The sequence below is a fragment of the Camelus ferus genome, chromosome 22 (genome assembly GCF_009834535.1).
Source record: "Camelus ferus isolate YT-003-E chromosome 22, BCGSAC_Cfer_1.0, whole genome shotgun sequence".
Taxonomy (NCBI): Eukaryota; Metazoa; Chordata; class Mammalia; order Artiodactyla; family Camelidae; genus Camelus; species Camelus ferus.
The window spans coordinates 16,203,295-16,229,457 of NC_045717.1; the positions used below are offsets into that span (position 1 = coordinate 16,203,295).

Consider the following 26,163-nt stretch of genomic DNA (forward strand, 5'->3'; position numbering starts at 1 on the left):
ACCTAAAGATCTTCAACCGCAGGGTGCAGGGGCTCGATTTCCCTACACTCTTCCTGGGGAATTTCTTTGCTTCTGATTCTGGATGATGAAAACAGACAAGGTCCCATCCATCACCGTCTCCTGGGCTGAAACGAAACTCTGTTCTTTGATTCCTGTGCGCCCAGGAACATGCTGGCCCAGGTACAAATGATATTTTGTTTCAGCTCAGGATACCCATGGCCAGAAAAAGCCCCCCTAAAGGCTCTGGGTCTCGTGGAGGGGAGAAGGACTTGGTCGCTGTCCTGAGCAGCAAGGTCTTGACCCATAAGGATGTCTGGGTTTATAGCTTCTCAGAAGAGACAGACGGACACCTGAAGATCCTAGAAAAACTTCACCCGATGTCCCCTTGGTGCTCCAGCCTTGACGGAGCGCCCTGTGGTCCTGAGGATTCTATCCGGAGATGTTTGAAAACATCAAACTGTTCACAAGTCCCGTAGGAAACATTTGTTTTGAGTTTGTATCCTTGGCACCCCCACTTTTTTTCGTCTAAGGAGAATTCACTGTACACATTGTACTTACAGTTCTGTACACCATCTTTTATGAATGGGACCCCTTATCTACTTGAGTCATTTTTTTAAAATTGAAGTACATAGTTGATTTACAATGTTGTATTAGCTTCTGGTGTACAGCAAAGTGATTCAGTTAAACATATATATATATTCTAATCCATTATAGGTTGTTATAAGATATTGAATATAGCTCCCTGTGCTGTACAGTAGGACTTCGTTGTTTATCTATTCTGTATATAGTAGTTTGTATCTGTTAATCCCAAACTCCCAATTTATCCCTCCCACTTCTTTCCCCTTTGATAACCATGAGTTTGTTTTCTATGTCTGTGAGTCTGTTTCTGTTTTGTATCGTTTGTTAGATTCCATGTATAAGTGATATCTTATGACATTTGTCTTTCTTTGAGTTACTTCACTTAGTGTGATAATCTCTGGGTTCATCCGTATTGCTGCAAATGGCATTATTTCATTCCTTTTTGTGGCAGAGTAGTATTCCATTGTATATATACACAACATCTTCTTTATCCAATCATTTGTCAAAAGACATTTAGTTTGCTTCCATGTCTTGACTATTGTAAATAGTGCTGCTACGAACACTGGGTGCATGTATGTTTTTGAATTGGAGTTTTCTCCAGATATATGCTCAGAAATGGGATTGCTGGATCATATGGTAACTCTATGTTTAGTTTTTTAAGGATTCTCCATACTATTTTCCATAATGGCTGCACCAAATTACATTCCCACCAACCGTGTAGTGGGGGGTTCCCTTTTCCCCACACCTTCTCCCGCATTTATCTTTTGTGGACTTTTTAGTGATGGCCATTCTGACCAGTGTGAGGTTCCCTGAGCCATTTTTTAAAAATTGAAGTATAATCAGTTTACAATGTGTCAGTTTCTGGTGTATGGCACAATGTTTCAGTTATTCATATACACACATATATTCATTTTCACCTTGAACCATTTTTAACCAAACCAAAATAACGTAAGTAATACAAAGTGTTAAAATGCAACATCAAGATACAAAAACAGACATACTAATTAGGAATGTCATTATGATGTTACTTTTTTGAAAATCCAAAATTGTATTTTACCTATCCACACTAATCATGAAAGAACATGGATTTCTATACCTTGCAGGGGAAAAAAAAGTCTCTCCATGTTGCATTGAATGCAAGAGCATATTTTGCGGGATTGAAAGAGAAGTTTTCTAGCGATTTTATTTCTTTCCTCCATTCTTTTTGCTGAGTAGGTTCTAACAATCCTTAGAAGCTGTGAATGTCATTGGGGGGGGATCATACTCAGAGATAGTACCTCATTTTCCCCACCTGTCATGTGGAGGAAAATCCTGGAACCACCTCATGGGTTAGCTTTTAGGATTCAAGGAGGAACTGAGCCCTTAACCTGTACAAACAGCCCCCTAATCTTCCTTTTCCCTCCCCTTCTCTTCCTTATCAATTTTTTTGTATAATGCATCTCAACATAACATCATAACCTGTCTTCTATGTCACATGTATGGCACATGTAATTTTTAAAAATAAGCTTTTTATATCAGAATAAGTTCAGATTTCCAGAAAGGTTGTGAAGACTGTATAGAGTCCCCATCCCCTCCCCCATATTCCCTGAATGTGGACCTTTAACATTATCAGGGCGCATTTGTACAATTAAGAAATTTACACCAATGCGCTGCTATCAACCAACTGCCTGACGTTATTCAGATGTCCCCAGGTCTTCCATTTGTGTCCTCTCTTTGGTCAAGGACTCTGGCCAGGGAACTCTTTTGCATTTAGCTGTCATGTTGTTACTGAGTCCAGGCTCATACTGCTCACAGGCCAATAAAGCGAGAGACCAAGTTTTGGGGCAAGGAATAGCAAGACTTCGTTTGGAAAGCCAGCAGACTGAGAAGATGGTGGACTAGTGTCCCAAAGAACCAAATTTCCCTGAGTTAGAATTCAGACTTCTTTTAAATCAAAAGGGGGAGAGGGTAAAGTCATTGTTCCAGCCAGACTCCAGAGGGGATGTGTTAATTTCTTCCTTCCTGCAGCCATTCACAGGGAGGCCTCATCAGGATGTTTCCTGTGAGCTAAACAAAGGTATTTTAGGTTAACACTCATGACCTGGGAGGCAGTGTTCCCAGAGATGGACCATTATGTGTAATTGAAGCTTATAGGCAATATCCCTTTAGTGATTAACTCGTAAATACTGATACTATAATACTGATACTGATAAAGGAATCTGTACCAGAACTGAATACTGATAAAAGAAATTTTCACATATTGAGATACAGGGAAATCATTGTAGCTTATATATGCATTAACTTGAGTTTTATGCTAACTAAAATAGCCTGTTTGTGGGCTATCAAACACATATTGTATACCTGCTTTAATTATTCAAGAAAAGGGCATATTGACCAGAAGTAAATACTGTCCATGTTAAAAATAAAGATTAAATGCCCCTCTTCCTGGGATGCCAATGCTGGTTCTCCTTTGATGATAAGGCTCCCTTTCCAGGTGCCAAGGCCATACTGACTTGCTGTATCCATACTGATTTGTGTGTGCGTGTGTGTGTGTGTGTGTGTTTTGAAACCTTGAAGAAATATACCCCTGACTTATTTAATGTTCTTTGTTCTGACAAGATATAAAACTGTGCTGCCCCAATGTTCATAGCAGCACTATTTACAATAGCCAAGGAGTGGAAAAAACCTAAATGTCCATTGATAGATGACTGGATAAAGAAGTTGTGGTCTATTTACACAATGGAATACTACTTAGCCATAAAAAATGACAAACAATGCCATTTGCAGCGACATGGATGACCCTGGAGAATGTCATTCTAAGTAAAGTAAGCCAGAAAGAGTTTGAAAATTACCATATGATATCACTCATATGTGGAATCTAAAAAAAAAAAAGACAAGTGAACTTATATATAAAATAGAAACAGACGCATAGACATAGAATACAGACTTGTGGTTGCCGGGGGGAGGGGGATGGGAAGGGATAAACTGGGAGTTCGAGATTTGCAGATACTGACTGATATATATAAAATAGATAAGCAAGTTTATACTGCATAGCACAGGGAATATATATTCAGTATCTTATAGTAGCTTACAGTGAAAAAGATACGATAATGAATATATGTATATTCATGTATGACTGAAGCACTGTGCTGCACACCAGAAATTGACACAACATTGTAAACTGACTACACCTCAATAAAAAAAAAAAAAAACTGTGTTGGAATCCATGCTTCTCTGGAGCAGTTTCTCAAAGTCATTTGGGAAGCAGGCTTCTGGGCTAATCCTCAGTTTGGCTCAAATAAAACTCTTTTCTATTCTTATTATTGATTTTTTATTGATTTTTTTCATCAACAATACAAAGGTTCACCCCTATTACAATGTCTCCCCAGTCTCCTCTGGCTGGGATGGCTCCTGGCTCTTTCCTTGTTGGTCATGTCAACTGAAATAAAGTGCACAAAAGGTGAGAGTTATATTTTACTAGGCTGAGGTTTCTGAGGACTTAAGCCTGGGATGACAGCCTCTCAGATCACTCTGAGGGACTGCTCCAAGGTGGCAAGGTAGAAGCCAGGATATATGAGTTTTTGCAACAAAGACCAGGTAGTCAAAACATCAAAAGATTACTGTTAATTAAAGAAAAATATATCTCAAGTTAAGGAATTCAGCACAGTCTATGTATGGGAAGGTGCAAAGGACTAGGCTCATTGAAATCATTCCTTGGATGAGCACCTAGCTCTCTAGAGCCAGTATTCTGTTCTTTCACATTCTGAGTTTCCTTGGGGTGCACTGCTGGGGGTGGCTGCAGAGACCTGGCTGCCTGCTTGTCTGCATCCTAAGTTCCCTCTGTTCACTGTCCAGGGTGGCGGTAGTGGCTGATGACTTGATGGCCACAGCATTCTTTTACTGATATGGCTTACAATATTTTTTGTTCACACTCATGATCTATGCAGTCTTGGGGAGGAGTGGCTGGCGTCCTGTAGAATGCCTCCTATCTGGGTCTGTCTGATGTTCTTGTCATGATTAGAATAGGGTTCTACGCATCTGGGAAAAACCACAGAGGTGAGGCGCCCATCTCATCTCCCCAGATCAGGGATCCCTGATATCCACATAACTCCTCACAGTGATGCCATCAGAATCACTTGGTTAAGGTGGGGTATGCAGTTCCCTTGGCTGCTGTAACAAATGACCACTGGTGTAACAGAGCAGGACCCTGGGGGGCTGTCCTGGGACAGACCCCTCCCCATGTCCTCTGCTGTAGCTCCTCTCTGAAGTACCCAGATAATAGTATCTCATTTATACGTCCTCAGTTTTTCAGATGCTAAAAACCACCACCAAAAGGAAGACATTAACTACTTGATAATCAAGTGCGTGTAGCCCCCAGACCTATTAGAGGTTGACAGTGTTCACTGCCCCGTTATCTCAACGTCAACCAATCAGAGAATTATGCACAAGTTGATCACATACCCTGCGTCCCCATCCCAACCTGGTCTTTAAATATGCTTTGCTCAAACCCTTTGGCGAGTTCAGGTTTTCTTGGGCCTGAGCTACCCCATCCTCCTTGCTCAGCCCTGCAATAAACTTTTCTCTGCTCCAAACTCCAATGTTTCAGTTTCTTAGGCCTCATTGTGCATCAGGCACACAAACTTGAGCTCAGTAACGGGAGGACTCCAGTCCATCCTAAATCCCAGATGATCTCATCTCAGCATCCTTAATTAACTACATCTAAAAACATACTTTTTCCAAATAAGGTCAAATTCAAAGGTACTGGGGGTCAGGACTTGGACATGTGTTTAGGGGGCCACGATTCAACTCACTACAGGTGGTATCTACCAGGAGTCTCTGCTGTCAATTTACTATTTTCCCTTTTCTCTGTTTTTTAGAATTGAGCCACTAAGTTCAGCCCACCTCCAGGGGTGGGGGTGGGGAAGGATTTACATATAACTTTTTTAAAGAATGGAAAATACTCTGTCTAGTGGATGAAACAGCTTCCTCAAGTCATCCACTGCTGTTAAACCTTTATGTTCTTTCTGCTATTTTTAAATTGGCAACATTGCTACAAGGCCTTGGCATAGAGTGGTTCTTGTCATTTGCAAAACCTCCTTAGTATAAATTTTCAGAAATGAATTACTGAGTTGCATGGTGTGACACTTCTATGGATTTTTGAAACATAATACCTTGTTACCCCACTTGAAAGAAAATATATGTTTACCAGTTTCGTGACAACCTTGACTTTTACAATCCCCCTCCTCCTCCTTTTTTAAAGCAGAGGGTAGTGTATCTTTGTTAATTTGATAAGTACATTAGCTCACACTCTTTAGGTTTCTACTGTCAGAAATACAATTTAAACTGGACTGGAAAAAACAGAGGTGTATTAGAGGAGAGGGTGTAACTCAGTGGTAGAGCACCTGCTTAGTATACATAAGGCCCTGGGTTCAATCCCCAGCACCTCCATTAAAAACTAAATAAATAAACCAAATTACCTCCCCCTCTAAAAATAAAATAATAATAATAATTCTTAAAAACGGGGGAGGGTATAGCTCAGTGGTAGAGCACATGCTTAACATGAACAAGGTCCTGGGTTCTATCCCCATTACCTCCATTACAATCATTAAAATAAATAAATAACCTCAATTGCCACCTAAATAAATAAATTAAAAGAAACTGCTATGTAAACAATTTTTAAAATTTAAATAGAAACAAAAAATTAAAAATTAAAAAACAGGAGTATTAAAAAAACTGGAGTATTTTCAAGGAATAGGGACGGATGAAGATTTATGAAGCATCAGGTACAGCTGAATCCAGGATTAAACAGGGCCAAGACTCTGAAGTCGAAAGATGGCCATGTCTGTACCTGACTCACTTTACTCCAGCCCTGCAACTCCAGAAGCACCCCAGGGAAGACCTCTCATCCACTGAGCCTGGGTCATATGTCCATGATGACGGAGGAACTGTGCTGATTGCCTCAAACAGTGGCCCATGCAAATTCTCACGTTGCTCCTACAGGTCAGAGTCAGGAAGGCTTAAGTGTGCAAAAGAGCAATTACAATGTGGCACAAACCAGGTAAGTATGAAAATCAGTGCAGGTACTGAAGTTCAAAGAATAAGAGAGGGAATGATTAGATTGGGGATGGGGCAGTCATTGAAGAGTTCACAGAGCAGCTATGCATCAGTGCAGGGTCTGCCAATTGTTAGGGACAGACCAAACTCCAAGTGGATTATGCAATACAGGACAACTTCTTGGGCTCTTATAAGTGGAAAGCCACGCCTTATGACTTCAGGTATAGCTGGATCCAGGGGCTCAAACTGTACCTCTTTTCCACAGAGGAATGCTTGTGTATGTTAGACTCAACCTGCAGAGAGAGCTTCCAGAAGATCAATCATGATGGCACTCGTCTTTCACTAGCGCACTTCTTTTTCTCTCGTTTTTTTTTTTTGAGTTACAGTCAGTTTACAATGTTGTGTCAATTTCCAGTGTAGAGCACAGTTTTTCAGTTATACATGATCATACATATATTCATTGTCACATTCTTTTTTGCTGTGAGCTGCCACAAGATCTTATATATATTTCCCTGTGCTATACAGTATAATCTTGTTTATCTATTCTACACATGTCTGTCAGTATCTACAAATTTCAAACTCTCAGTCTGTCCCTTCCCACCCCTCTCCCCCTTGGCAACCACAAGTTTGTAATCTATGTCTATGAGTCTGTTTATGTTTTGTATTTGTTTTTTTTTTTTAGATTCCACATATGAGAGATTTCATATGCACTTTTAAAAAGCTCTATGGAAAGCGTTCTTCTCCGCGCAGCCCTCAATATTCCTCCCAAGGGAGATTCTAAATGGCCTCGGTCGGTCACTTGCTCCTCTTTAACCAATCACTATGCCCAGGTGGATGGAGACCTCTGGCCACTCTTATGTTGAGTTGACAAAACTGCAGTAACCACATTCCGCCACATGGGGTCACCCAAGCAGAGTTTTCAAGGGTAAGAGTTTGTCAGTTGTGCAAAAGAAGAAAGACTGCAAATAGAAAAGTCTAGAAAAGTCAGAAAGAGGTGAACCAGCACGCGATTTTCTTCCTACTTCCACCACTATGTTGATGCTGGAGGACTTCATGTACCCCCCAGTTTCTGTTATTTAAATCAAAGTGGCCTTACCCTTGGCAAATAAGTCTTGGCTGGTCACCCTGGTCCCTCTAACCCATTTGGCATATCACTGTTGGCCGCCTACCAGCATCCTGCACACTTCTCAGCCTTCACTAGCATTCCTGGAATCATCCCCAAGCCAGTGATAGCAGGGGGAATAAACACCTCAGCTGCCCTGATGCTTGGTGGGACCACTATGAGACACAAGCTCTTATGCTGTCTCCTAAGGTCCAGAGCTGGACTAACCCATCACCTTATCGTTGGCGTCCACTGCAGGGATACTTCCCTCCTTGTCTCAGATTTCCATCCCCATTGGGGGTGCCTCCTGAGGTCATCCCCTGAATATGCTCTGTGTCCTTGAGTCCTCGTCTCAGGGTCAGATTCTGGGGGAGGGCAAACCCCAATCCAAGACATGAAGGACAACTGTTGGTCCAGGGCTACTGGGAGCCTGGCACTTTATACAAGTTCCACATCTGATCAGTCAACACAGTAACCCTGATTGGCAGAGTTACAAACAATTCCTAACTTATGATGGTTTGACTTTAGATTTTTCAACTCTATGATGTGTGAAAGCAATCATTCCATACAAATCGAACTTTGAATTTTTATCTTTTCCTAGGCTACGTGGTACCGATACTCTCTCAGGATGCTGGGCAGCAGCAATGAGCCTCAGGTCTGTCAGTCACATGGTCACAATGGTAAACAGCTGATATGCTTACAACTATTCTGTTTTTCACTTTCAATGCAATATATAATAAATTATATATGATATTCAACACTTCATTATAAAATAAATTTGTGCTTGATTTTGCCCAACTGTAGGCTAATGTGACTGTTCTGAACACGTTTAAGGTAGGCTAGGCTAAGCTAAGCTACGATATTTGGTAGGTTAGGTGTATTAAATGCATTTTCAATTTACAATATTTACAACTTACAGTGGGTTTATTGTGATGTAACCCCATCATAAGTCAAAGAAGATCTGTATTCCTGTTTTTAACAAGCAGGAAAGGGGAGGAATCCCCTCGCCAGACCCATCTCCCCTCACCAGGTCCCAGAGGGGAGATTTTAGTGCCCCAAGCCTGCCTGATGGCAGGTGACTGGACCAATGGATTCTCATCCTCTTCTGCCCAGGTCTCTGAGACCTGATGCAGGGGAATCTTTTATTGAGAAGCTGAGCAGCAAGAGCTCCCTGAGTCAGCTCTGAGAGGCATAGGGTCTTTTCAGCTGGAAGAACCTGGCCCTGGGCTTAGTAAGAAAAGGCTCTCAGGCCAATGCTGACTCTCAGGAAGCCTAGTGAAGGGTGGTCACTAGAGGAGGACACCTATTGCTCAGCCTCAGAAGGGCTAGGAGTTTTGTACGGTTATTCACTTCTGTGTTTCCAGGAACAGGCACATAGTAGGTGCTCGAGAAATATTTGTTGCATGCCTGTGTATCAAGTGCTCAGTATGTGCTAAATGATGTTCTATGTGCTTTTACATGGCTTGATTCATTTAGTCCTCACTGAAACCTTCTAGAGCAGACACTTATTACGCCCATTTTACAGGGAGGCAAACAGAGGCTGAGGGGCACAGCCGAGATTCCAATCTACCAAAAGACGTGCCTTAGATAACGGTCAACTACAATAATGAAAATCAGCAGAGTAAGAGCCCGAAGGGAGACATTACACACATCTCAATAACCACGGAGTTTTCGTTCCTCCATTTGGAAACTGACGGCAATAACCGAATTTGTCCACCCGGTGGAGCCCCCGAGATCAGCCTAGGGTTTCACTTGCGCATGCGCCCTTACCCACAAGGCCTCCTGCGCCGGCGCACGTTGCTCCACCCCCTTTTGCAGCTCTCACAGCGGCACTTTACGATTCTGTCCCTTATTTCTCCGGTGGGAACACGGCCTGCCCCACCCCTCGGGCTTAATAGGTCCCGCCCTGCTTTGCTTGGATTGGTTGTCCATCTCATGAGTACCGCGCTGACTGGCTTGCGTCACTGCCACTCCATTTCAGGCTTGTGGCGCGCAGCGGGGCGGCTACCGGCGGGAAGGTGATCGGCGACGGCGGCGGCGGAAGTGGCCGGCGAGCCCGGTCCCCGCCGACACCATGGTGAGGGCAGGGGAACGAGGGAGCCGGCTGTCGAGGGACTTCGGGGCGGGTGCTGGGGCAGGGATAACCCGGAGGGATCGTGCAATCGGGGCCTCGAGTTCTGCCCCCGGCCCGAGGTGGGGGAAACTGAGACTGAAGAGGGTAGGGGCTTTTCTCAGAACACCCAGCACGATGTTGTCAGGGGAATTTGGGATTGGACGAACGTGTTATCATAGTATAGCGGCCTAGCCTCACCGTACCCATTTTGCGTATGGAGAAACTGAGGCCAGAGAGGACGGGAACCCATCGAAGGGCACGGTGAATGCAGCAGTTTTCGGGCAAGGAAATGGTTCCGAGTGCATTCTATCCAGTCTAACCTAATAGTTAGGAAAGCTGGAGTGCCAGAAGTAGGAGACAGGTCTGCGTTCTCAAATTAAGCCAATTTGAAGAATTTCATGGCTTGTAAGGCCCTTAGGATACTAACCGCACAGCCTCCTGTGCCACTTTTCAGACTGAAAAATAGACCTAAGAAAGGATTTGCTTCTCCCTGGGTCACATGGCATGTCATTCCGGGGGGTGGGGGGCATTTTGAGCCAAGGATGGACTAAGCTCATCCCAGTTCACAGAAATAAAAATCAATCGAGGACCTGACAGGAAGCCTCCTCCCCAGGGCAATGCTGCTCACAAGTTGTGAAAGTTGTGGATGTAAGTCAGAGCGTGCCTGAGCCTTCAGTGTACGACAGGGAAATGGAGGTCCATCCAGAGGAATTTAGAACTGGGAACCTCCTGGGAGAGTGGCTGGCCCATCAGCACCTGAGTCGCTCTGAGATGGTTGCTGCACATTTCTCAGAGCCCGTGATGAGGGCTCACACTAAATCCTTCTAGTCGATGTAGAGATGGAGAGAAGGGAGCAGATTCCTCTCTGCTGGAGGGTAGACTTGGTTGAGGGAATGGGTAGAGCTGGAAGAATCCATCTCTGTTAAGCTCCATGGAAACAGGATCTTTGTTTTTTATCCCTGGTATATTCCCAGATCTTAGAACCATGCCTTTGTGAAGTACAGATTCATTCATCCAGCCTGTTGCCATCTTCTGAAGAGTTTTCAGGCATGGACAAGGCATGACACACCGCCTGTTCCCTGTGGTCGGGACAGGGCCAGAAGTGGAGATCTGAGTAACAGCTTCCTGAATCGGGAGCCTTAGGGCACCATTAGGTCTAGTCCTGTATTGGTCTGGACCTGAGGGCCAGACACCAGACATTCTGAGAAAGGAACTTGCATTCCTGAAGCTTTTTTGTGACCTTCCCAGCTCCAGGTGGCCCTGTCTCCCCCTGAACTGGGTGTTCAACCCTCTTCTGTCTCCCTGGCACCTTCCTCTGTCTTTCGCTTCCCGCCCCCTGGCTTTCTGTTTCATCAGGATCCTCCCCTTCCCCTTGCCTCTGTCTCCAGCATAGTTCCGGGACAAGGATGTAGAGGATGGCAAGACGTGGCCACTGCTCCAGGCCATTGCAGTCTTGGAGGGCTATCCCAATGCCACCTCCCCCTAATCTGAGCCTCTGCTTGTCTGTGGGGTTGGGCAAGTATCCCCCTGCCCTAAGTGTGTCCCTAGGTGGTATGTGCTGTATTTGGTCAGCAAATATTTACTGAATCCCTCTCATGTGCCTGGCCCGGTGTTTGGCGCTGGACAAAGTCCACACCCTCTGAATTTTCCAGTCTAGCAGGAGGCTTGGCGTTTCCAGTCTAGCTAGGGAGACATAATAAATAAACAAGTTAATTAGAGACTGGTTACGGCCTATAATAGAAACAGCAGAGGGTGGCCCAGGTGGAAACCTTGTTCCCTAGATGGGGTTATAATGAGGGCCTGGCTGTAGGCGGATCTACCAGCCAGGGGAAGGGCACCCCAGGCAGAGGGAACTGAGGAACAAAGGTTGGCCAGCAGCAGCAGGTGGGGTGTGTGAGGAACAGAGCAGGCCAGTTTGCTGGAGGCGCATCAGGCCTGGCTTTGCTGCCTACCTAGGGAGTGGGTGCACAGGAGGACAGTTGTGAGCAGGTGCTGGTCCCATCTGCATCGCAGCCGTACTTGGAGGGAACACTGCCAGCAGCAGCTGAGGAGGCTGTGGGTCCTCCAGTAGCTGGGATAGGGTCAGAGCCAGAGAGAAATTGGCATAAAAGCTGCATATGCCATGAAAGGCCATCTCTGGGTCCCCTGCTGACAGGCATCAGCCTGCTTTCCCCAGGTTTACCGGGACCTTGCTACATCCCTGAGTAGGTCCCTCCTGCTCTCGCCGCTGGTGCCTCATCTAGAGGGGCCTTGGCTGTACTGCTCCGACCCTCCCTCCACCTCTCAGCACTGAGTCCATCTTCACTCTCCCCTTCCAGGGCTAACCTGGTTCTGTCCGCTCTCTGGTGATCTGGGAGGAGGACCCAGGTGTCTCATCTCCCCAGTCCAGGTACCCACTGGGGACACAAGAAAACAGGCTTGCCCAGGAAAGCGCAAGGCTTCTCCATAGTAAAGTGCCACCTGGGTGTGTGGCTCCTGCAAGCCCTTCTGAGCCTCCTGTTCTTCCTCCACGGCTCGCTGCGCCCGGGCAGCATCACACAGGTGCATTCCAGAGGTGAGGGCAGGAGCTGCAGGTTGGCCATGTTGGGACCCCAGTTGGCCTGCCTACCCACCCATCCTTCTCAGAGCAGCCATCTCTTTCCACGTGGCCCCTTCCTCCTTATCTTGCCCTTCCAGGAAGCCAGTGCAGGAAGTGGGCTTGGGCCTGGCTTCCTGTCGCCACTGGATCTCCCCCCGCCCTCCCGCCCCTGGGTGGCTCTTCTCAGGGAAGGCCCATGAGATGTGGGATTTCCCCTCCAACACACACCAAGCCCTTCCATAGAGAGCCATCCTCTGGGCATTGAGGGCCATTTGTGGCCTCCTCGCAGAGAGGCCTCTGGTTCCCACCAGTTGGAGAAGAAGCTGCCCCCTGTTGGGAACGTGAGGGCGGCCTGAAACTCCCCACGAAGAGCTCCTGGGGGTCAGGCCAACTTAGAATTCCAAATTGCTAGGGCAAGGTATGGTCCTCTCTGAAGCAGTGTCTTGTCTTGTCTTGTGGGGCTCTTGGTCTAGAACCTTCACCTGGCTGTACTGGATAGGCTGTCACCGGACCCTGGACCCCAGCACTGCCACTTGAGTGCCCCTTCTAGAGACCCAGAGGCAGGCCCCAGTGTATAGGTCATGATTTGTGTTCCCAAAATGAAAAGAGCTGATTTTTTCCCCAGTTATGTTTGTTATAAAAAAGAAATTTAGTAAAGATGGAAAAAGAACTCTCTTGAAAGTTCACCTTACCCAGATGAGTTTTTAAATTCCATCCTTTATCTGCTATCATTGCAGTAACCACAGACTTTTTTCCTGAAATGTTTCTTCCTCTCATCTGGTGAATTCCTCTCCATGAACACCCAGCTCAGATGTGGCCTCCTCAGATCGAGTTAACTCCCAAATACACCTGGCCGAATCACTCTTGGTTCTGTCGGGGCTGCCTTCTGAGGCGTGGGCTCGGCAGGAGCTGGCTCCTGGCAGATGGGGTCCAGCGAAGCTCTGTCTCTCACTAGCTTTCGGTTGGGCAAGTTCCTCAGTCTCGAAGCCGCAGTAGCCCCATCCGTAAAGTGGGTGTGATGATAACCATCAGTGATGCTGAAAATGAAAGGCCTAGCTAGAGCTGTGTGTATTAACATGGATATGTCTCAGAAGCATCAGTTGAGCTAAAAGACGCAAGTAGCAGCAGGACCTGTGTGCTTTGATGCTATTGATAAGCTTGGAGGGCTACGCCTGGTCCTGTCGAAGGTGTAGGTGTATACAGCATGAGCCACAAAGAAATGCCCAGAATGGTCAGCATCAAGCCCAGAGGGCAGCTGCCTCTGAGATGGCCGGGGTAGGGGAAGTGGTTTCTGAGACTTTTCTGTCCTAAACTGGGAGGCAGGTATATGTCCTGGGGTTGGGCAGTTAGGATGTGTTTCTATGGAGGGATGAACACTTCTGCACCCCCAGTGCTGTGATGAGCTGGCAGATTTGTGGGCACTGAAGCTCCAGGCATGCCCAGAGCGGGGGGCTCCACAGCCCTGATGAAACAGACCAGTCATGTGCTTTTGTCTGCCTTTCAGCTTCCCTTGTCACTGCTGAAAACAGCTCAGAATCACCCAATGGTGAGTATGTGCAGGTCTGGGATGGCAAGTTTCAGTGGCTTCCAGCCTCAGCTCAGGGTCAGGGACACTGGGCAAAGGGTGAGGTGCCTCCAGCCAAACCTGCTTTCTACCTGTCCATGAAACAGTGGTTTGACCTCTTCCCTCTCCCACACATCTCAGGACCTGTATCATTGCTGCTGCTGCTCAAAGTAATACATGCTTATTTAAAATGTCAAATAGTTAGGGGATGGTATAGCTCAGTGGTAGAGTGCATGCCTAGCATGCTTGAGGTCCTGGGTTCAATCCCCAGTACCTCCTTGAAATAAATAAATAAATAAATAAACCTAATTGCACCCCCCCAAAAGTTTTTAATTAGAAAAAAAAATCGAATACTAGAGAGACCTAGAAAGCAGAAGCCCCTCTTCATTTACTTCCCAGTTATTTAACTAATTCTTTGATACATACATGTCCAGACTTAATGTGTATGTAAATGTGAATGATTTTTTAAAAAAATCTTATTTATTTATTATGAAAGTATAATTGATTTACAATGTTATGTTAGTTTCTACTGTTCAGCTGAGTGATTCAATTACACATATATATATTTTTTATTTTTATGTGTTTTATTTATTTTTGGTAGGGGGAGGTAATTAGGTTTGTTTATTTACTCTTAGAGGAGGTATTGGGGATTGAACCTAGGACCTCATGCCTGCTAAGCTCACGCTCTACCACTAGAGCTATACCCTCCCCCCATATATTGTTTTTCATTATAGGTTGTTTCAAGGTACTGAATATAGTTTGCTTTGCTACACAATAGGACCTTGTTTTTTATCTAGTAAATGTGAATGATTTTTTTAAAACATGGATGTGCTCGTGCAACACATATTCCCTAAACTGCTTTTGTCCTTCGTGACCCAGTGTGGGGTCTGTCAATAGGTTTTGTGGTCTTCTGTTTTTGGATTCAGATATTATTCACATACCATACAATTCAACCTTTTAAAAGAGTACAATTTGGGAGCATTCAGTCCATCTCCCACGTTGTGCCATGTGCCACCACCACTTCTGTGCAGTTCCAGAGCAATCCCGTCACCCCAAAAGGCAACCCCGTCTCCCTTAGCAGTTGCTCTCACTGCCCCCTGCCCCCTCAGCCCTTGGCAACCACTCATCTGCTTTCTGTCTCTGGATTTGCCTGTTCTAGACATTTCCTGTAAGTGGGGTCATATACTGTGTGGCCTTTCATGTCTGGCTTCTTTCAATCAGCGTGATGTTTTTGAGGTTTGTCCATGTTGTAGCGTGTGTTGGGGCTTCATTCCTTAAGGCTGGATGATACTCCATTGTATGGACACACCACATTATATTTATCCATTTGTCCATTGGTGATGTGGACATTTGGGTTGTTTCCACTTTTTGGCTATTTGTGAATATTTTGGCTGCCATGAACATCCGTGTATACATTTTTCCATGGATGTGTTTCTTCATTTCTCTTGGGCAGAGAACTGAATTGATTCTTTTTTAAATCTCACCCTTTTCCCTTCCCAGCAATAGCATGTCTTCAGAATTACGTGCTTTTCCCCAAACACATCAAAATAGACGAGTAATTATTGCAATGAAAAACAGTGTTTCCAGACCATCAATGCTCAGGCATATGCCATCACTGGGCACCCACCTGCCCCCTGGGACGCCTCCTGGCCCCTGGCCACCCTGTTACCCTAACCTTACTCGTTCCTTTAAAGATTTGTAGGTTTTTTTTTTTTTCCCACCAAGAGGAAAAAAAAAGTGGCTTCATTGTAGTGCCCAGCAAAGCGTATAGAGAAAGCAGAGCACATTGCTTCTAAGACTAGGTCATCATTGAAGAGGGTTGGGGCACTATATGCTGTGGCCACTGGGTCCTGAGAAGAGCCGAGGATGTGTCTGAATGGGGCCCAGTGAGAAAGAGCCACTCTTAGGCTTAAGGCTCTACCTTCCTTGGGGCCCAATACTAACGTGGAACCCACTTCTCTCCAGTTGGTGGAGCTCAAAAACGGGGAGACATACAACGGGCACCTGGTGAGCTGTGACAACTGGATGAACATCAACTTGCGGGAGGTGATCTGCACATCCAGGGTGAGTCCCCTGTGCCCCGAGTTTGCGCCCGCTGCCTGGGGGCCCAAGGACAGCACCGGTATGGTGAGCACCAAAAGTGGGGGAAGTGTGGCTGGGAATGTGCACTTGGACCTGGGGCTTACTGAGCCTCAGCATTCTCACTTCCAAGTGGGGTGAAGGCCCCTCCTTGGGCCCCGTGGGAGGAGTGGGACGGGGCATACTGCAGCCTATACTGCAGGTCATCCTGCTGTGGGTGACTCCTCATGGCGGGCGGGGCCCGAGGGACTGGGCAGGATGTGGAGGGAACAGACGGACAAGGCTCCAAGTCTCTAGTGCCCTGGACTCTGAACCTGACCCTGAGGGACTTAGGCCTTGGGGTACTTCTGGCTGTAAATACCTGCTCTACAAGGAGGGGGTGGTCTCTGGGCCCACCTCTCCTTGTCAGCCTCTGCTGCCTTTGGTCCTGGCTGTGGGCATTGCCCACCATTCAGGCCGTGGTGGCATGGCCCTGGGATGTCCAGTCCACCCGGTGGCTTGTTTACCTCCTCAGACCTGAAACCAGGAAGTACAGGGCCAGGGCTGGGGAGAATGTCACCCAAGGTCAGAGGCCTTCCCCGCGTTGGGGTGATCCACAGAGTGCCGAGGATGAGGACGGTGGTGAAGGCTGGACTCCCTCCCACTAACCTGCACTGGGTTCTGCTAGAGCTTTCCTTTCACCTGGATTCCGGTCTCCGGGAGGGCATGACCCCCTCCCCGCACCTGCTCAGCTCTGTGACCTGCTTCTTGTGACCGAACTCCTGGTGGCAGGTGTCTATTTCCAGTGTGGCTGCAGTGTCCAGCTGAGTGCATGTCTTCCTGCACACAGCCCATAGGCCTAGGATCTAGAACCAGTCACTGGGTCTCAGAGCAAGGTCAGTCCAGCCTCCATGGCCAGCTGAGTCTGGACATGTGGCTCCCCCCACTCTGTGACCCAGTGGTTGGGAGGAGAGGCTGGTGTGAGGTACGATCTCACTCAGGCCAGGGGCGTCCTCATCTGTAAACAGGTAGTGGCAGCCCCTCCCTCCCTTGGGCAGCGGGCTGAGAAACCACAGAAGAGCAAGGGTTGAGAGGCATTTAGCTGCCCCCATGAAAAGCAGAAGAAGCTGTGTTCCTCCTGGGAGTGTGCTGGGCTTGGCCTGTCCTTAGCTGAGGGAAAGTTGAGCCCTGAGCACCCAGTCCCAGCCCTAAGCTTCCACAGAATCTTTGTTTCTGTCTGGCTGTACTTTGGATCCCCAGGGACTTGGCCCCTCAACTCCCCTTTCTGGGAAGGAATGCTCTGAGGCCTCTTGGGGTTCCTCTATGGGTTGGGGGCTCTTAATGTGTGTTCCTGGGAAGAGTTGGTCTTCAAACATTCCCTTTGTCCCTGCCTAGTGCCTCCACTGGGCTGGGCCGGACCGACCCAGGCACCGCTGACAAGTGTCAGGCAGGAGGACTGGGGGTTTTGAGGAGGCTGGAAGCAAAGCCTGTTGATGGCTAGAGTTAATCAGACAACGAAAAGGTGGGAACAGCGTGTGCAGAGTGCTGGGGGCCAGAAGCCCACTGTGTGTGTTCCCGAAAATTCCAACTGGAAGGCAGATTGAGTGCTGAGAGAGGGCAGCCAGGGTGGGGCTGGATCTTGGGCCCTCTGGAGCCACGCTGAGGAGTTTGGATCTCATCCTTGGGCTGACAGGGTCCTGATTGGGATCTAAGCAGGGAGATGTCTTGGTCTGATTTATAGGGGCGTGTGGGGGTTGGGGAGAGCACTGCCCTGGCTTCTGGCTTGGGGCAGCAGGGGTGGGGCTGAAGAGCTCATCTGATGGAAGAAGCCCTGGTCTCCTGCCCAAGGGCAGCAGGAGGAGGCTGGCAGTGGGGAAGGCCTTGTGCTGGTCACAGGGTGTATGGTGGAGGGGGCGGGGCATTCTTCCTATGAACAGCAGGGTTGGCGTTGCCCTAGAGTCTGCAACGTTACAAGCCCCCTTGTCTCTAGCCTCCATTAGCTCCCCTGAAAACTGGCATCACTGGAGCAGCCCCTGGCTGGCGCCAGACCTGCCTCCCCACCCCTCTCCTAGCCCTCTTCACCTGTCAGGCAGAGTCTCCATCCTGCTCGCGGGTGTCCCCTGCCCAGCTCAGACCCTGTCAGGAGATACTTGGGTGAAGGAATGAGTCAGGACATGTAGAGAGGGTTCCAGAAGATGAGTTCTGGGAAGCTGGGGGCAGGAGGTGGAAGGAGCTAGGCTGTGGCAGCACCTGGCATGTGGGACAGACTCACCCGTCTTTGGGCTTTGGGCTGCATCCCACACCCGAGGGCAAGCTGAGGACACGGAGGCCTTCTCACGTGGCCCCACCCCACCCTCCTCATGTTGGAAGGGCTGTCCAGGGTCTGGAGAGATCCTGCTGGAGGGGGACCCTTCTTATGTCATGTCCAGGACAAGAACTTTGCAGCCTGAGAAGGTGGTGCCCGGCACAGGCGGCCTGAGGGGACAGATGCTGCCCGCGCTGTCTGCATCCATTCTGCGGGGACAGCCCCTCTTCCCCAGATCAGACACCTCCCTTCTCGTGCAGGATGGAGACAAATTCTGGCGGATGCCTGAGTGCTACATCCGCGGCAGCACCATCAAGTACCTGCGCATTCCTGATGAGATCATCGACATGGTCAAGGAGGAGGTGGTGGCCAAGGGCCGTGGCCGAGGTGGCCTGCAGCAGCAGAAGCAGCAGAAGGGCCGTGGCATGGGGGGTGCCGGGCGAGGTAGGCTCCCCTCTCCCCCCTTCTCCCCTAGCAGGCTGGCCACCTGAAGCTGCCAGGGCCTCCCCACTGTGGGGTGAGAGCAGCACGTGGTGTCTGTCCCAGCCCAGTGTTGACATTCTTGGCTGGTGCCGTCACGGTGCCCCAGGCCTGGCTCTGAGCCCCTCCTACATAAAGCTGAGGGCTCATGACTCACGGGGTGCTCCTGTGTGGAACGGCTGATGCTGTTGGGAGCCTGGCTGAGTCCTGGTGGTCAGTGCTGACTCCCCCGCCCACTGGGGCCCTCCTGCAGTGGCTCTTGATGCTCCTTAACTCCAGGTCCAGCCCAGACTAACCCAGCGGGACTCGAGCCCTGCCTCTGTTTCCTGGCAGGTGCTCTGGGCATCTCCCCGAGGAGGCTCAGTTTCCGCTCTGCAGAGAGGGTTCCATGGTGCCTGCCTCATCAGGCTGCTGCTGAGGACCCCTGGTTCAGGGCCAGTATGGGACCCTTCCCTGCTGTGACTCCTTATACAAAGCTGGCATCATATCATGCCTTTTTGATAGATTCCCACCCACACCACCCTGAGATTATAAATCTGGCATAAAATTTAAAAGCTGACTTGTGCAATCAGCTGTGGCCTGAGCCCAGAGGCCATCTGCAGATCCCACCCCTCCCCACCTCTCCCACCCAGCTCTTGTTCTTAGAGGGACCTGGTTTTGTCTCTTCCATCTGGAGGGGCCTCCTGTGTGCCAGGAAGGACACAGCAGCCAGCCCTGAGCCAAGGCTCACATGTTGGTCAGTGACATGTGAGGAACCAGAGGGAAGAGGGCAGGAGGGCATTCCAGGTGGAGGGTAGCCAAGGCCTGGGTGTGAGCAGGGCCCTTGGGGGTTTCACGACCTGTCCTGAGGGCTGGGCTCTTCACTGGGGGCCACCAGTGTTCAATAAGCTGCCCGAAGGAGCTGGGAGGTTGGGGAGAGTGGCTTGCTGGGGCTGCTCTGAACACAGGCCATGGGGCCCTCACCAGCAGGTGGAAATCTCGCAGGAGCCCCCAAGTGGCCAGGCTCCCCTTGGCGACGCTGGTCTTGCCCTGTGAGAGATGAGGTTAGGCAGACCCTGCCAGCATTGGCTTCTGTCCCCAAAGGGCCCCCCACTGCATATTTGTGGCAGAAGGGGGCTGTGTGTACATTTCTGTGTCCCCATGCTACCCTGATCCTTCTGGGACCTCCTTGGGCAGGGGCACACCTGATCCTCAACTACTTGCTTCCTTCCAGCAGCACTGCCACGTGCTCCATGTAAAATGTCTTTTGGAAATAGCCCCACCGCTGGCTGCAGAGGTCGGAGCTCAGGAGGCTCCCCTTCCCCTCTCCAGGCTGGATACACAGGAGACCCCCCAGTCATTTCTCTCCTGGGACAGACATGGGCAGTGCTAGAGCCAGGGAGGCCTGGGTCGCCTGGTGCAGTCGCCAGCCTCACAGCTGGGGATCATTGCCTCACCCCTGGACTGAGTCCAGCCCTTGTCCTAGCGTTGTTCCGTCCTCCTCCTGGAAGCCCTTCTGGCTTTGTCCTTCCAGTGACCACCCACCACCTTAGCCCCCCGCCCTCTTCCCAGGACGCCTGCCCCTAGCCCCAATGTGACTTGGTGCCAACCTCTGTCCTCTCTGGTATCCCTGGCTCCCCTGGGAGGCCTGGTCTTGTCCCTTGTCACACTGAGAATGTTCTGGAGCACTACCTATGCCCTGCCCCTCCACCTCAGGTTTTCAGCCTGCCCTCCTCTTTGGAGATACTGTCACTGCCCCCACTTTACAGAGGTGGAAGCTGAGGCTCAGAGGGGTTTGATGACTTGGCCATAGTCCAAGGGTTCCCATCCCTGTTCCCAGTCCACTGTGGGGCCTCCCAGCCCAGCTCCGCTGCAGCCCCTTTCCTCTGTCCCACAGGTGTGTTTGGCGGCCGGGGCCGAGGCGGGATCCCAGGCACTGGCAGAGGTCAGCCAGAAAAGAAGCCGGGCAGACAGGCAGGCAAACAGTGAGCCACCCTCCGTTCCGCAGAGGCTGAGCTGCCTCTGCCACCACCACCGCCACCGCCACCACCGAGCATCTGCTCCCACCCCCGAGGCTGCTTTTCTACTCTCCAGTTCATGAGTCAATTCAGAACAAAAAGAAGAGGCAGGTGTCGGGGGAGGACCCCTTGCCTGTCATCTTGTGAGCCTCCTCTTTTTTTTTTTTTTAAGCCAGCAGTTCTACAGTTGGAAATGTTATTCTGTGCTTCTGGTTTGGTGAAGTCACAGCCAACTTGATTCCTGGAAGATCCTGTGTTTAATGCATCCTTAAAGCCCGCGCTCTTGTTTTCAGGGCCGGCATTTTTCCAAACAGGTTTGTTTTGCATTTTGTGTTAGACCCCCGTGTGGCGAACAGATGGGAGGTTTTTCATTTTAAGCTGTTTGCACTGAGATTGACAGCCTGGAGAGTTTCCTGAAACACGGACCCTGAAATTGCCTTTGCAAAACAAATCCGGACTAATGGATGCCTCAGAAGCTGTCCCAGGGTGACGCTGGGCCCTGTCCCTTCGCCTCCTCTCTCCCTCTGTGTGTTACAGAAATAAAAACAAATACAACTACAAATGGCAAATCCATAATTCCTTTGAACCGTTGGGTTCATCTTGTGTGTTCTCAGGAAATCACAGACCCATGAAAGAAATTTCCTTTTGCAGGCTGTGGCCTCTCACTAAGGGGAAGCATTTCACCGGGGCACAGGTTGCAATGTCCCTCAATGTCCTCTTACGAAAGTTGAAAAGCAAGACTGGTGCCTGGGCAGTGGGGGAGAGAGTGGGAGCCGTGTGGAGGTGGGGGAGGGAAGTCCTGGGCGGGAGCCAGCGTGACACCCACATGGCCTGGCTTTGCCACCAAGGTTCTGCCCTCTGTCCCTGTTTCGCAAGCACCATTCACACCAGAGTTCACCAAGAGAGAGGCTGTGACGGGCAGCTGCCTCTAGGAACAAGTGAGGGAGGTTTTCGTGAACCTTTTACCTCCTCTCCAAGTCAGGGAACCACCTGTCCACATCTCAGTGATTTGCCTGAGAGGCTGAGCCAGCGCTTGTACAAAATGCTTCCAGTGATGGGGGAAGGTATAGCTCAGTGGTAAAGTGCATATGGAGCATGCACAAGGTCGTGGGTTCAATCCCCAGTACTGCCATTAAAATAAATGAATCTAATTATCTTCCCCCTGCAAAAAAACACTACGTTACACAACATTGTAAGTCAACTATACTTCAATAACAATAAAACTCAAAAAATAAAATTAAAAAAAATGCTTCCAGTGATATCGTCTGCTAACTGATTCTCCTCGGAACCGCAGGGACGGCCCGGTGCTGGGAGGCCAGTTCCTGTGGATGTGGGTGCTACTTGTCACCATCCTGAGACCAGGTGTGAGGAGCGATGGGAAGAAAAGTTGGTGGGGCCTGTAGAGCTCCACTTAGCAGACCTGCAAAGTCCTGGCCTAGTTATCTCAGAGATCTCTGAATTTAAGATTTCTCCTTCCAATCCTATGTGAAGAATGTAGTTCCCCACCCCCAATCATTGCTTCTTCCCTGTGGCCCCCCTCCAGGGACGTGCTGCTGCCTGAATCCTTGTCTAGTGACAAAGAGACACTTTAACAAAGGTGAGGGATGGGGGTATGGGGTCTGAGTGTGTGACCTGGGCCCTGAGAACCCACATCGTCATCAGAGATGTGGGCAGTGGCCCCTGGCAGGATGGGCTGTGCAGGGGCCCTGCTGACAGGCCTGAATGAACAAGGAGACAAGGGCCGCTGGGGAGGGAGAGGGCAGCTTTCATAGCCCACCTCCCCCATCGCCCTGGACGCATAATCTCATAATGGTCTCCGGGGCTGGGTTTCCTCCCTGCCGCGGGTCATCTGGTGAGGCTTTGATGAAATCCGGGGGCGGGCGGCTCTGGGTGGGTGTCCTGGGCTGCTGCGGCTGCGAATGCGAAGCCCTTTAAAAGCCCCACCCCACCCCCACCCCCGCTTCGCGGTTTGGTTTTTCTTCCCTTACTTAGCTCTGGACCAAGAATGTGTACAGACAGTCCCTAGGGTCACTTCGCAGCTCAGGGTCTTGGGTCCCCGACGCGCCGTCTCGGATCTCCGGCGCATTCCCCGCGTGCGTAATCGCGGCTTCCCGCCCGCGCCGCCAGCCGCGCCTGCCGGCCCTGACCTTTCCAGCCGGGCAGTCCCGGCTTGGCTCGTGGCCCAGTCCCCTGCTTGCCCGCTGGTGACGTGAGCCACCTCCCCAGCTCTGGCCTCTTAGCTGCCCATGGGCATCCGGAAGGCGCCGTCCGCCTGAGCTGGGTGTCGGGACATCCCCGTTTTCCAGTCTTCTTCCTTAATTTCAAGAAACTGGCCTCAGCCCCTCAACAAGAAGAGAAACCAAAAGCATTGGCCTAGTTCCTACACCATGGCCTCGAGCTTTCTGCCCTTCTGGGGGTCTGTCCTCAGGAACTGGCACCCCCATCAGCTGACTAGTGCTGGCTTCCTTAAGTTTAGGTGGTTCTCTAGGCCTGGGCCTCCTCCCCTTGGAGTTTGCTCCTGTTCCTGGCTGGTTAAGGCGGCTCATATGCCCAGGTGTGACTCAGCCTGGGGCCAGCTCCACTGGGCCAGCCTGGGTGGCCCTGCTGCCTCAACCTGGGACCAAGAGTCCATTTCAGAGACTTTGCTGCAGCCAGCAGCCTCAAGCAGCCCCACAACGTGGTACTGGGTGGGAGGGAGTCTATTGCTTTCCTGTGTCATCTCTGTCCGCACACACCTCCGCACTGATTCCTCCTCCACTGGGCCTCTAAGAGCAGCTCCATGGAGCAGCTCTACCCTGAGCCTGCCGCCTTTCACCTCCTCCAGGTGGGCTTGATGGCAGTTGTCCTCCCCACCCATCCAGCTGGACCCTGGGGTCCACACGTCCTGGCATCTGCAACATGCGTGTCCCTAGTGGCTCAGCACGTGACTTGGTGTCCTCTGATGTCCCTCTGTGGACAAAGAGCTACTTGACCTCTGAGGGGTACTGAAGATGGTCTGATGTCCACTCAGATGACCTCACTGGGAGAAGCTACCCACCACAATGGGAGCAGAAGGCCGGTGGGAGGCATGGAGGAACTGGGGCCACAACCCCATCCCAAGGCACTGGAGACTCAGTTGTGAATGAGGCAGAGAACCCCCACTATGGTGGCCCTTAGCTTCTGCAGTGGTGATCTGGCAAAAAACAAGCTGAATGCATAAATTCGGAGAAGAAACCAAGGATGGGGAAGAGAGTTGGTCTGGGCAAGCTAGGGGGTGACATTTGAGAAAAGGGCTTGAGGGAAGCAAGGGAGCCAGTCATCTGGGGAAGAGAGTTCCTGACAGGGAAATGTCTTGTGCAAAGGCCCTGTGCAGAGTAGTGACAGGAACAAAGCGAGGAGACAGGAAATGGGGTGGGTGCAGGCCCTGAGTTAGATGGTAAGCCACAGAAGATTCTGGAACAGACTAAGGCAAGGTTGGAAGCCAAGAGACAGGAGGCAGTGCTGGGGGCTCAGCCCAAGCTAGAGGCTGCTGAGGTGAGAGAAGGGGCAGGGGTGCCGTGAGGGCCCAGGCAGACAGGCTTGTTGTTCTGCAGGAAGTTCAGGAGGCTGGGATGGGACCTTTCCACAGAGCAGAAGGAGAACATGGTCAAACCAATTCCCTGAAGGACGAGAAGCCACTGGCCTCGGGAACAGAGCAGGGAACAACAGCAAATGCAAAGCCTTTGAGCTTCTGTGGCTGGCCAGGGGAGGGCAGAGAGGGCCATCAGACCCAGGGGCATGTGTGATCCTAACAATAGCCTGGCACGTGCCAGGCAGCTCCCACCTGCAGACACAGAGAGGGTGAGTAACCCACCCCAGGACACACAGCTCCAGAGCCTTCTCAGAGCTCCTCCTTCCGTCATCTCCTTGAACATGGAGGATCCATTTACCTTCTCTCAGTTCCACTGTGTCAGGTGTAGAATCAGGAGTGGGGGCCGGAAGGGGAAGCGGGAGGCAGATGAAGTCGGCACCTGCTCTAAAATTTACTCCCCAGCCTCAGCTGAGGGACAGGGTTCGAAGCACAGAGAGTGCTAGCAAATTTAACCCCACTGTGCCTCAGTTTCCTCGCTGGTCAGCCGGAATAACAGGGGACTCCACCTTACAGGGGTTGTTGGGAGGACGACATGAAGGCCAGAGGGTCAGTATGCATACAGCCAATGTACCACATATGTTTGAAAACACCTAGGAAAGGTGCTTTACCCAGCACCTATGGAGTGTCTGAAACCTCACCTGGGGCCTTCTTTATCTCCATAAGCCATGGGGTCCGAGTGATTGGTTCACTGTTTGGGGGGACCCGAGTGGCAGTGCCACACAGCAGGCAGTGGCCAGGCCACTGTTTTCTGTTCCCTGGAGGCTGGCATCCAATGCCTGGCCCAGATCAGTGAATGGTCACCTTACAGGCCCCAGGTCCTGCCCTGAGAGCCCCCTCCTGGTTTGGGCCCAGCCACCCTGCGGTGACTCACCCCGACCCCGCCTCCACTGGAATCAGGCACCGAAATAGTCACCCAGCTCACTCCCGGGAGTGGCCGTGGAAATATTTCAGGGCTGCATTCAGCGCCTAAAAATACTTGGCACAACCTCATGCATCTTCCCCTCCCTCATTCCCTTCTCTGTTCCTTTGAAAACAGTCCTTGGAATCACCCCAGGGGCCTGTCCCTCCACACTGCACCCCTCCAGCATGTTAGGCATCCCTGGCAAGCAGGGCAGTGGGATGTCCCCAAATGCCCAAGTCCATGTGGAGGGTGGCGAGGTGGCCTCCCTCCCTTCCTCTCTGTTGCCATGGAGAGACTCAGATGAGTTTCCCCAGAACTCTCTGGAAGGGCAAAGCCTTTCCACAACCCCCAGAAGTCTTGGTTCCTGGAGGGGGAGGCCAGGGCGCAGCAACATTGTCCAGGGAGATCTTCATTAGTCGGCAGTTTTCCTTAAAAATTAGAAAATGGTTCTTACCATTAGTGCTCATGAGGCTGCCAGAAGCAGGCCCCTAGGACAGGGGCCCTAGCTGGACTGAATTCCGTTGCCTCCACTGCCCACTTGCTTTCGGACCCCACATAGGTTGCAGGTCCTTTTCCTCCCCAAGGGGAGCAGACTTTCCCCTCCAAGGTACCCAAATATCCTTGATGTCATCCCAACCACTCAGCCTCCCAGGCACACTCCATCCTAATCACCAAGCCCCTTGACCTTTCTGGTGGCTGCAGGAAGGTGGAAGGAGCAATTGGAGTCAGGCTGTTGCTTGGCCCACCGGGGTCTGATCCAGCTTCTCAGTCCCCTGAAGCCTCCAGCTAGAGGGAACAGCTGGTGCAAAGGCCCTGGGAAAGATGAGTGCTGGGTGTCTTGAA

General features: G+C 50.2%; 1 protein-coding gene across 1 annotated transcript; it reads left to right on the forward strand.

Annotated features, from left to right (window-relative positions):
• Positions 1–9,645: 9,645 nt before the first annotated feature.
• On the forward strand, positions 9,646–21,371 carry LSM4 (LSM4 homolog, U6 small nuclear RNA and mRNA degradation associated). The gene is made up of 5 exons (XM_006186244.3): positions 9,646–9,791; positions 13,910–13,951; positions 15,935–16,033; positions 18,593–18,776; positions 20,689–21,371. The coding sequence occupies exons 1-5, from the start codon at positions 9,789–9,791 to the stop codon at positions 20,778–20,780; spliced, it is 420 nt and encodes a 139-aa protein (XP_006186306.1). The 5' UTR covers positions 9,646–9,788; the 3' UTR covers positions 20,781–21,371.
• Positions 21,372–26,163: the final 4,792 nt, after the last annotated feature.

Excerpts from the sequence above, each read along its gene's own strand:
- LSM4 (XM_006186244.3), top strand. Across the intron at positions 13,952-15,934 it reads CAGCTCAGAATCACCCAATG|TTGGTGGAGCTCAAAAACGG; the intron begins GTGAGTATGTGC and ends ACTTCTCTCCAG. Across the intron at positions 18,777-20,688 it reads CATGGGGGGTGCCGGGCGAG|GTGTGTTTGGCGGCCGGGGC; the intron begins GTAGGCTCCCCT and ends TCTGTCCCACAG.